The sequence below is a fragment of the Abramis brama genome, assembly GCF_963993115.1.
Source record: "Abramis brama genome assembly, chromosome: 3".
In the NCBI taxonomy this organism is placed as follows: domain Eukaryota; kingdom Metazoa; phylum Chordata; class Actinopteri; order Cypriniformes; family Leuciscidae; genus Abramis; species Abramis brama.
The window spans coordinates 2622329-2634775 of NC_139965.1; the positions used below are offsets into that span (position 1 = coordinate 2622329).

At 43.0% G+C, this 12447-nt stretch overlaps 2 protein-coding genes across 2 annotated transcripts; both read left to right on the forward strand.

Moving 5' to 3' along the window:
- Positions 1–664: 664 nt before the first annotated feature.
- On the forward strand, positions 665–1305 carry nop10 (NOP10 ribonucleoprotein homolog (yeast)). The gene is made up of 2 exons (XM_084109392.1): positions 665–873; positions 1010–1305. The coding sequence occupies exons 1-2, from the start codon at positions 820–822 to the stop codon at positions 1148–1150; spliced, it is 195 nt and encodes a 64-aa protein (XP_083965518.1). The 5' UTR covers positions 665–819; the 3' UTR covers positions 1151–1305.
- A 159-nt stretch (positions 1306–1464) lies between these two features.
- LOC311079593 (solute carrier family 12 member 6-like) lies at positions 1465–12102 on the forward strand. The gene is made up of 3 exons (XM_084109166.1): positions 1465–1599; positions 7599–8141; positions 11954–12102. Exons 2-3 carry the CDS (start codon positions 7946–7948, stop codon positions 12085–12087), a joined length of 330 nt encoding a protein of 109 aa, XP_083965292.1. The 5' UTR covers positions 1465–1599; positions 7599–7945; the 3' UTR covers positions 12088–12102.
- Positions 12103–12447: the final 345 nt, after the last annotated feature.

Consider the following 12447-nt stretch of genomic DNA (forward strand, 5'->3'; position numbering starts at 1 on the left):
TAGGCAGCAGAACTGTTTCCAACACTCATAATAAATCAGAATATTAGAGTGATTTCTGAAGGATCATGTGATAGACTGGAGTAATGATGCTGAAAATTCAGCTTTGATCACAGGAATAAAATATTGTTTAAAGTAGGCCTATATTCAAATAGAAAACTATTATTTTAAGTTGTAATAATATTTCACAATATTGCTGTTTTTTTCTGTATTTTTGATCAAATAAACGCAGCCTTGATAAGCATTAGAGACAAAAATATTAAAAAAACGTAATGTTTCCAAACTTTTGACCTGTACTGTATATAAATTACATCCAGAATTGACCAAATTACCAACTTTACCTGAAACTGAAGTAGCCTCATAGGATCTGATAATATAAAAGAAAGTATTCGAGGACTTTGAAGGTTAAATAGCTGGTTAATCTGAACAGTTGCTCACCGCTGAAATGCAGATTTAAACTGCACACTTTTAAAAACAAACACAAATCAGCATGTCTGTGTTCCAACAATAAAACCGCATGTCATTAACTATAACATGATTAAGTCACATTTATTTACATTAATAATTATTTTTGTTACGTCTGCCGTTATAATCTACAGCAGGCGGGATGTTTTCTTTACACACGTGACCTTTTTAAAAACTCAATTTCCCATCCTGCTTTGCGCCGCGGCTCGTCCCGCACACATCCGGTTTATTTCTGGATCAGTCGCGCACGTGGTGTTTTGAGCAGCTCTGCCGATTATAAACCTGGTTTCTGCTCGGATATTTTCGAAATAAACCGACAGACATTGTAACTCGCTGTGTGACTGTCGAGAGTTCATCATGTTCCTGCAGTTTTATCTGAACGAGAAAGGCGACAGGGTTTACACTCTGAAGGTGAGTCCTGATACAACGGCTTTTATTCTGCTGTAATGTCGGCATATTTGGGTATAAAACGTGTACACATGTGATAGATATCAGATGTATGCAGACTTGAGGCATGTTTTGAATATATTATTTTACTTCTGTGCAGAAACTGGACCCGAGCGGCCAGCCCACCAGCTCCGCGCACCCGGCCCGCTTCTCGCCGGACGACAAGTTCTCCCGACACCGCGTGACCATCAAGAAACGCTTCGGGCTCCTGCTAACGCAGCAACCGCGACCCGTTCTCTGATCGGAACCATGAACTTTTACACCATATATATCTTTTTTCTTTTTTTTTTTTTAACTGAACAATGTCATGTTTATTTTCTAAAGGCATATTTTGTGTGTGTGTGTGTACTCAACGAATCCTCATGTGAAATAAAATAAAATGCGAGATTTGTGTAATTGTGCGTCAGTTTTATTTGTAAGCAATTGCTAATATGGGTATTTAAATGATTAAAAAAAAGGATTGATTGTAGTTTTTTTCGTGATGTAAATAGTACGCGGAGAACTACATTTCCCTACAGCGCATCCAACGCATGTGCGTCATGACGCAGGGACCGTTGCTCTCGTGAGCGCGCTTACGCCCGTCGCTCAGTCAAACGTGCTGATTTGATGATCCTCCTGAAACCGGGGCGATACACACACTGGATTTTACCCGAGCACCGGCTCCGGTGGACCCGTGACAGCAGTCCGGGGGTAAGTGAGTGAAATTAATCGATCGTGTTGATCAGAAGTGAATAACAATAATACTGCGACTGTTCGCGCGGGTTTGCGTTTAAACATCATGAAAGCGTCTCGCGCGCGCCTGTTCTGAGGCGTTATTAGTTATATAAAGAGTTTTTTAGTGATATTTATAAGGGTGTCTATCTAATTTGAGCCGCTGTCAGGTGTGTGTCTGCGATCTGATTATAATTGGCTTAATGGAGGCGCTCAGGTGCAGGTTTGTCGCAGGAACCAACGGCAAGATTGTGTCGCAAAACCCAGTGAGTTCCCTATATAGACAGCACTCTGGACCATACCAGCCGAACCCAGCGAGTTCCCTATATAGACAGCACTCTGGACCATACCAGCCGAACCCAGCGTGGACCATACTAGCCGAACCCAGCGAGTTCCCTATGTAGACAGCACTCTGGACCATACCAGCCGAACCCAGCGAGTTCCCTATGTAGACAGCACTCTGGACCATACCAGCCGAACCCAGCGAGTTCCCTATGTAGACAGCTGTCAGGCCAACGGTGTGTTTAGGCATCATGTTTTCAGAAACGTACTATGGTGTTACTGTGGTGTTACTGTTACTGTGGTGATACTGTGGTTTTACTGTGGTGTTAGTGTTACTGGTGTTAATGTGGTACACTGATGATACTGTGGTGTTGCTGTGGTACACTGATGATACTGTGGTGTTACTGTGGTGTTACTGATGTTACTGTGGTGTTACTGTGGTGATACTGTGGTTTTACTGTGGTGTTAGTGTTACTGGTGTTACTGTGGTGTTACTGTGGTACACTGATGATACTGTGGTGTTACTGGTGTTACGTTATGATGTACTGTGGTACACAGATGAAGTGTGGTGGTCACAGATGATACTGTGGTGTCACTGATGATACTGTGGGTGTTACTGTGGTGTTAGTGTTACTGGTGTTACTGTGGTGTAGTGTTACTGTGTTACTGTGGTGTTACTGTGGTACACTGATGATACTGTGGTGTTACTGTGGTGTTACTGTGGTGTAGTGTTACTGTGTTACTGTGGTACTGATGTTACTGTGGTGTTACTGTGGTGTTACTGTGGTGTTAGTGTTACTGGTGTTACTGTGGTGTTACTGTGGTACACAGATGATACTGTGAGTATGGTGTACTGTGGTGTTACTGTGGTGTTAGTGTCTGGTGTTCTGTTTGTTACTGTGGTACACTGATGATACTGTGGTGTTACTGTGGTGTTAGTGTTACTGGTGTTACTGTGGTACACAGATGTTACTGGTGTGGTGTTACTGTGGTACACGATGATACTGTGGTGATTGGTGTTACTGTGGTGTTACTGTGGTGTTAGTGTTACTGGTGTTACTGTGTACACTGATGATACTGGGTTGTTACTGTGGTACACTGATGATACTGTGGTGTTACTGTGGTGTTAGTGTTACTGGTGTTACTGTGGTAGTGTTACTGTGTTACTGTGGTGTTACTGTGGTACTGATGTTACTGTGGTGTTACTGTGGTGTTAGTGTTACTGGTGTTACTGTGGTGTTACTGTGGTACACTGATGATACTGTGGTGTTACTGTGGTGTTACTGTGGTGTTAGTGTACTGTGTTACTGTGGTGTTACTGTGGTACACTGATGATACTGTGGTGTTACTGGTGTTACTGTGGTGTTACTGTGGTGTTAGTGTTACTGGTGTTACTGTGGTGTTACTGTGGTACACTGATGATACTGTGGTGTTACTGTGGTGTTAGTGTTACTGGTGTTACTGTGGTGTTACTGTGGTACACTGATGATACTGTGGTGTTACTGTGGTGTAGTGTTACTGGTGTACTGTGGTACACAGATGATACTGTGGTGTTACTGGTGTTACTGTGGTACACTGATGATACTGTGGTGTTACTGTGGTGTTAGTGTTACTGGTGTTACTGTGGTGTTACTGTGGTGTCTGTGTGTTAGTGTTACTGGTGTTACTGTGGTACACTGATGATACTGTGGTGGTGGTGTTACTGTGGTACACTGATGATACTGTGGTGTTAGTGTTACTGGTGTTACTGTGGTGTTAGTGTTACTGGTGTTACTGTGGTGTTACTGTGGTACACTGATGATACTGTGGTGTTACTGTGGTGTTACTGTGGTGTTAGTGTTACTGGTGTTACTGTGGTGTTACTGTGGTTACACTGATGTTACTGTGGTGTTACTGTGGTGTTACTGTGGTGTTACTGTGGTGTTAGTGTTACTGGTGTTACTGTGGTGTTGTTACTGTGGTACACAGATGATACTGTGGTGTTACTGGTGTTACTGTGGTGTTACTGTGGTGTTACTGTGGTGTTAGTGTTACTGGTGTTACTGTGGTGTTACTGTGGTACACTGATGTTACTGTGGTGTTACTGTGGTGTTACTGTGGTGTTACTGTGGTGTTAGTGTTACTGGTGTTACTGTGTGTGTTACTGTGGTACACAGATGATACTGTGGTGTTACTGGTGTTACTGTGGTGTTACTGTGGTGTTAGTGTTACTGGTGTTACTGTGAGTGTTACTGTGGTACACTGATGATACTGTGGTGTTACTGTGGTGTTAGTGTTACTGGTGTTACTGTGGTACACAGATGATACTGTGGTGTTACTGGTGTTACTGTGGTACACTGATGATACTGTGGTGTTACTGTGGTGTTAGTGTTACTGGTGTTTACTGTGGTGTTACTGTGGTGTTAGTGTTACTGGTGTTACTGTGGTACACTGATGATACTGTGGTGGTGGTGGTGTTACTGTGGTGTTACTGTGGTGTTAGTGTTACTGGTGTTACTGTGGTGTTACTGTGGTACACTGATGATACTGTGGTGTTAGTGTTACTGGTGTTACTGTGGTGTTACTGTGGTACACTGTTGTTACTGTGGTGTTACTGTGGTGTTACTGTGGTGTTACTGTGGTGTTACTGTGGTGTTAGTGTTACTGGTGTTCTGTGGTGTTACTGTGGTACACTGATGATACTGTGGTGTTACTGTGTTGTTACTGTGGTGTTACTGTGGTGTTAGTGTTACTGGTGTTACTGTGGTGTTACTGTGGTACACTGATGATACTGTGGTGTTACTGTGGTGTTAGTGTTACTGGTGTTACTGTGGTGTTACTGTGGTGTTAGTGTTACTGGTGTTACTGTGGTACACTGATGATACTGTGGTGGTGGTGTTACTGTGGTACACTGATGATACTGTGGTGTTACTGTGGTGTTAGTGTTACTGGTGTTACTGTGGTGTTAGTGTTACTGGTGTTACTGTGGTGTTACTGTGGTACACTGATGATACTGTGGTGTTACTGTGGTGTTAGTGTTACTGGTGTTACTGTGGTGTTACTGTGGTACACTGATGTTACTGTGGTGTTACTGTGGTGTTACTGTGGTGTTAGTGTTACTGGTGTTACTGTGGTGTTACTGTGGTACACAGATGATACTGTGGTGTTACTGGTGTTACTGTGGTGTTACTGTGGTGTTAGTGTTACTGGTGTTACTGTGGTGTTACTGTGGTACACTGATGATACTGTGGTGTTACTGTGGTGTTAGTGTTACTGGTGTTACTGTGGTGTTACTGTGGTACACAGATGATACTGTGGTGTTACTGGTGTTACTGTGGTACACTGATGATACTGTGGTGTTACTGTGGTGTTAGTGTTACTGGTGTTACTGTGGTGTTACTGTGGTGTTTCTGTGGTGTTAGTGTTACTGGTGTTACTGTGGTACACTGATGATACTGTGGTGGTGGTGTTACTGTGGTACACTGATGATACTGTGGTGTTAGTGTTACTGGTGTACTGTGGTGTTAGTGTTACTGGGGTTACTGTGGTGTTACTGTGGTACACTGATGATACTGTGGTGTTACTGTGGTGTTACTGTGGTGTTAGTGTTACTGGTGTTACTGTGGTGTTACTGTGGTACACTGATGTTACTGTGGTGTTACTGTGGTGTTACTGTGGTGTTACTGTGGTGTTAGTGTACTGGTGTTACTGTGGTGTTGTTACTGTGGTACACAGATGATACTGTGGTGTTACTGGTGTTACTGTGGTGTTACTGTGGTGTTACTGTGGTGTTAGTGTTACTGGTGTTACTGTGGTGTTACTGTGGTACACTGATGTTACTGTGGTGTTACTGTGGTGTTACTGTGGTGTTACTGTGGTGTTAGTGTTACTGGTGTTACTGTGGTGTTGTTACTGTGGTACACAGATGATACTGTGGTGTTACTGGTGTTACTGTGGTGTTACTGTGGTGTTAGTGTTACTGGTGTTACTGTGGTGTTACTGTGGTACACTGATGATACTGTGGTGTTACTGTGGTGTTAGTGTTACTGGTGTTACTGTGGTACACAGATGATACTGTGGTGTTACTGGTGTTACTGTGGTACACTGATGATACTGTGGTGTTACTGTGGTGTTAGTGTTACTGGTGTTACTGTGGTGTTACTGTGGTGTTAGTGTTACTGGTGTTACTGTGGTACACTGATGATACTGTGGTGGTGGTGGTGTTACTGTGGTGTTACTGTGGTGTTAGTGTTACTGGTGTTACTGTGGTGTTACTGTGGTACACTGATGATACTGTGGTGTTAGTGTTACTGGTGTTACTGTGGTGTTACTGTGGTACACTGTTGTTACTGTGGTGTTACTGTGGTGTTACTGTGGTGTTACTGTGGTGTTACTGTGGTGTTAGTGTTACTGGTGTTACTGTGGTGTTACTGTGGTACACTGATGATACTGTGGTGTTACTGTGTTGTTACTGTGGTGTTACTGTGGTGTTAGTGTTACTGGTGTTACTGTGGTGTTACTGTGGTACACTGATGATACTGTGGTGTTACTGTGGTGTTAGTGTTACTGGTGTTACTGTGGTACACTGATGATACTGTGGTGTTACTGTGGTGTTACTGTGGTGTTAGTGTTACTGGTGTTACTGTGGTGTCACTGATGATACTGTGGTGTTACTGTGGTGTTACTGGTGTTACTGTGGTACACTGATGATACTGTGGTGTTACTGTGGTGTTACTGTGGTGTCACTGATGATACTGTGGTGTTACTGTGGTGTTACTGTGGTGTCACTGATGATACTGTGGTGTTACTGTGGTGTCACTGATGATACTGTGGTGTTACTGTGGTGTCACTGATGATACTGTGGTGTTACTGTGGTGTTACTGTGGTGTCACTGATGATACTGTGGTGTCACTGATGATACTGTGGTGTTACTGTGGCGTTAGTGTTACTGGTGTTACTGTGGTGTTACTGTGGTGTCACTGATGATACTGTGGTGTTACTGTGGTGTCACTGATGATACTGTGACCGAATGGGTCTAACGGCTCACTGGGGTTTTGTAACCGTGACCCCAGATGGGCAGCTAATATAATGCTGCTACAGTCTAGCTAGTCCTTTTGTGTGTGTGTGTAGAATTATATATATATATATAAATATAAATTCTACACACGACACACTCTCAGTCTATACATTAAAGACTTACATATTTCAATACGATACAATAATTCAGTTTTAAAATGAATCATGTTTTGACTGCTTGTTTTGTTCTGTTTGTCTTTCCCTTTACACACACACACACACACACACACACACACACACACACACTCTCATTCATTAATTCATTCATTCACACACACACACACACACACACACACACACTCTCTCATTCATTAATTCATTCATTCACACACACACACACACACACACACACACACACACACACACACACACTCTCATTCATTAATTCATTCATTCTCACACACACACACACACTCTCTCTCACACACACTCTCTCTCACACACACTCTCATTCATTCATTTACTCACACACACACTCTCATTCATTCATTCATTCACTCTCTCACACACACTCTCTCTCTCTCACACACACTCACAATATCACATATACTCTGTCTCATACACTCACTCTCTCACACACACACACACACACTCAATCTCTCACACTCTCTCTCTCTCTTACACACACATATTTATGACAGCTATAAAGCTTCATGTATGTTGTCTTACAGTAGAGGAATGTTAATGTTTCACACACACTTCAGTTCAGCGGTTTCATTACGCAAGTCGTTCCTCCAAACACTCCGCTGACGAGCCAGAAATCAGATTCAAACGCTGATCTGAGCGAAAACAAGGGACACATTCCTCTTTTACACACACACACACACACACACACGATCACTGCTGTTACTATCATCATCAATCTCCCCCGAGATCACACACTCACAGTGTCTCCATGGCGATGCGTGTGTGTGTGTCGCCCCCGGTGAGCGTGAGCTGTGTGTGACGTGGAGCCGCCGCCCTGTCGGACTCGCCGGCGCCGGAAGCCATGGCCTCGTCCGTGCGCTTCACCGTCACACCAATCAGAGCCGAGGACCTGCCCGACACGCCCCCGGACACACACACACTCACACACACACATGCCAGGGTCCGCTTCGGCTCGCGGGAGAGCGTCAGTCGCAGCGAGGCGTCCGCAGGGGTCACGACCTCCGACACGCCCGACCAGGGTGAGCAGCTCAGCGACGGTGAGTGAGTGTGTGTGTGTGTGTGTGTTTGTGTTTGTGTGTGTGTGTGTGTGTGTGTTTGTGTTTGTGTTTGTGTGTGTGTGTGTGTGTGTGTGTGTGTACGTGTGTGTGCAGGGCTCAACATTAATGCTTGTCGATGCTTTGACGAATCGGTCGAGTCACAGATTCAATGACTCATTCATAAACAACTGCCTCATTCCTGAACAAATCAGCCGTTTGAATGAATCGTTTGAATAAATGACTCAGTGACTCGCTCATTAAGACGGTCCCCCTGCCGCCTCCTACTGGTGGTTTAGTGACCGTCGAGCGCTGGTGTGTGTGACCGTGTGTGTGACCGTCGAGCGCTGGTGTGTGTGGTCTGTCGAGCGCTGGTGTGTGTGACCGTCGAGCGCTGGTGTGTGTGACGTACTATAGGGAAGTGTGTGATCTGGGATGCAGCGAATCAGGGTTATTATTATCGTGAAGTGCAACTGTTGAAAACATTTGTGTCAGTTGAATAAAGTTGAAATAAAATATAAATATAAATATTAGATGAGAAACGTAAACTTATTTTAGTTTATTGCGAAGACAATTCTAAATATTGTTTAGTTTAAGTTGAAGCACTAAAAATATAAACCGGAAATAAATAATAATTAACAGTATTATACAATAATTTTATTTAAAAAACAAAAACAAAAATAAAAATAAATTTAACTTATATATACAGTGAGGAAAATAAGTATTTGAACACCCTGCTATTTTGCAAGTTCTCCCACTTAGAAATCATGGAGGGGTCTGAAATTGTCATCGTAGGTGCATGTCCACTGTGAGAGACATAATCTAAAAACAAAAACCAGAAATCACAATGTATGATTTTTTAACTATTTATTTGTATGATACAGCTGCAAATAAGTATTTGACCACCTGAGAAAATCAATGTTAATATTTGGTACAGTAGCCTTTGTTTGCAATTACAGAGGTCAAACGTTTCCTGTAGTTTTTCACCAGGTTTGCACACACTGCAGGAGGGATTTTGGCCCACTCCTCCACACAGATCTTCTCTAGATCAGTCAGGTTTCTGGGCTGTCGCTGAGAAACACGGAGTTTGAGCTCCCTCCAAAGATTCTCTATTGGGTTTAGGTCTGGAGACTGGCTAGGCCACGCCAGAACCTTGATATGCTTCTTACAGAGCCACTCCTTGGTTATCCTGGCTGTGTGCTTCGGTCATTGTCATGTTGGAAGACCCAGCCTCGACCCATCTTCAATGCTCTAACTGAGGGAAGGAGGTTGTTCCCCAAAATCTCGCAATACATGGCCCCGGTCATCCTCTCCTTAATACAGTGCAGTCGCCCTGTCCCATGTGCAGAAAAACACCCCCAAAGCATGATGCTACCACCCCCATGCTTCACAGTAGGGATGGTGTTCTTGGGATCCAAACACGTTTAGTGGAATTATGACCAAAAAGTTCTATTTTGGTCTCATCTGACCACATGACTTTCTCCCATGACTCCTCTGGATCATCCAAATGGTCATTGGCAAACTTAAGACGGGCCTTGACATGTGCTGGTTTAAGCAGGGGAACCTTCCGTGCCATGCATGATTTCAAACCATGACGTCTTAGTGTAATTACCAACAGTAACCTTGGAAACGGTGGTCCCAGCTCTTTTCAGGTCATTGACCAGCTCCTCCCGTGTAGTTCTGGGCTGATTTCTCACCTTTCTTAGGATCATTGAGACCCCACGAGGTGAGATCTTGCATGGAGCCCCAGTCCGAGGGAGATTGACAGTCATGTTTAGCTTCTTCCATTTTCTAATGATTGCTCCAACAGTGGACCTTTTTTCACCAAGCTGCTTGGCAATTTCCCCGTAGCCCTTTCCAGCCTTGTGGAGGTGTACAATTTTGTCTCTAGTGTCTTTGGACAGCTCTTTGGTCTTGGCCATGTTAGTAGTTGGATTCTTACTGATTGTATGGGGTGGACAGGTGTCTTTATGCAGCTAACGACCTCAAACAGGTGCATCTAATTTAGGATAATAAATGGAGTGGAGGTGGACATTTTAAAGGCAGACTAACAGGTCTTTGAGGGTCAGAATTCTAGCTGATAGACAGGTGTTCAAATACTTATTTGCAGCTGTATCATACAAATAAATAGTTAAAAAATCATATATTGTGATTTCTGTATTATTTTTTTTTAGATTGTCTCTCACAGTGGACATGCACCTACGATGACAATTTCAGACCCCTCCATGATTTCCAAGTGGGAGAACTTGCAAAATAGCAGGGTGTTCAAATACTTATTTTCCTCACTGTATAAAAAAACGAATAAAACGACAAAAGCACAGCAAAAATGACTGAACGTTAATTAAAATTAATATGTAAACTAAAATGTACAAATAAAAGCTAATTTAAAATATTAATAAAGCTATAATAATGCTAAATAATACTGAATATCGCAGTTATTAAAGCACATTTGAAGTTTTTATATCACAAATGAACAAAAATATACTTTATTCAGTGATATTTTTGTATTATTTATATACTACTGTAGTATTAATATTTATAGTAGCAAATTAATACTCTGAATTAGCATTTACATTTTTTATATATTCATTACATTTTTTTGTGATTTGTTTTTTTTGTAATTTTTAAAAAACATTTATATTGAGCTTTCATTTATTTATTTTAGTTTTAGTCATTTTAGTACTTCAAATTGAGTTTATTTTATTTCAAATGTTTTGAATACAATTTCTAAGTTTAAATTTTCTTTTAGTATTATATTAATATTATTATTTAATTTAATTTCAGCTTTGTTTTGATTGACAGCAACTCTTTTGAATGGTTTTAGTTTCAGTGATTTTTTTAAAAACTTCAGAACAATAACATAATGATTCCATATCTAATAATAATAATAATTCTAATAAAAATGAATCTAATAATTCATCAGTAGTGATAAACTCAGAACGGCTCAGACCCGCAGAGGATATCGAGCATCACTGCGAGCGATCGCTGAGCATCTGATGAATCATGGCACTGTTTATCTGGTCAGATTTGCATGTTTTGTCTCCTTCATCTCTTGAGTGAGCGATGAGGGTGTGACGACTCTTCATCTGAAACAGGAAGTTCTGTGTGTGTGTGTGTGTGTGTGTGGTGTTAAGCTGCAGTGATGACTGTGCACACACGATTATTCATGTTGCTTTAAAGCTTTTAAGCAACACACACCTCAGTGAAGAATGCAGTGAAACAAAGGCAGAGGTGTGTGTGAGTGAGAGAGTGAGTGTGTGTGAGTGAGAGAGTGTGTGTGAGTGAGAGTGTGAGTGTGTGTGAGTGAGAGAGTGAGTGTGTGTGAGTGAGAGAGTGTGTGTGAGTGAGAGTGTGAGTGTGTGTGAGTGAGAGTGTGTGTGTGAGTGAGAGTGTGTGTGTGAGTGAGAGAGTGTGTGTGAGTGAGAGTGTGTGTGAGTGAGAGTGTGTGTGAGTGAGAGTGAGTGTGTGAGTGAGAGAGTGTGTGTGAGAGTGAGAGTGAGTGAGTGAGAGTGTGTGTGAGAGTGAGAGTGAGTGAGTGAGAGTGTGTGTGAGTGAGAGAGTGTGTGTGTGTGTTGGGGAAGTGAGAGTGTGTGTGCTGACGGTTTGCTGATGGCGACACACACGTCATGTGGTCCTGCACTGATTATAAGGAGAAAATGCTTCCAGTTTCAGGGACTTTATGAAGGTTTTGTTCGGTCTAATTCTTGTGTCAGTCAAAGTAACGGTCGTGCCAAACAGGTTTCCCAAGCACTCATATTAACCCTTAAACTGCTGATGACTCTCTCTCTGTGTGTGTGTGTGTGTGTGTGTGTCAGGTGACGGTGTGAAGCTGTCCAGCGTTTACATCAATAACTCTCACGCCGTCGATGACGATGATTTCTACGACAGGAATCTGGCTCTGTTTGAGGTTTGCTCTCTGAATCACTTCTGTGTCAGTGTCTCAGTCTAAACCCTTTACCCTATCTGACCAATGTCTCTCTCCCTCTCTCTCTCCCTCTCTCCCTCTCTCTCTCCCTCTCTCCCTCTCTCTCCCTCTCTCTCTCTCTCTCCCTCTCTCTCCCTCTCCCTCTCTCTCTCCCTCTCTCTCCTCCCTCTCTCTCCCTCTCTCTCTCTCCCTCTCTCCCTCTCTCTCTCCCTCTCTCTCTCTCCCTCTCTCTCCCTCTCTCTCTCCCTCTCTCCCTCTCTCTCTCCTCTCTCCCTCTCTCTCCCTCTCTCTCTCTCTCTCCCTCTCTCTCCCTCTCCCTCTCTCTCTCCCTCTCTCTCCCTCCCTCTCTCCCTCTCTCTCTCTCCCTCTCTCCCTCTCTCTCTC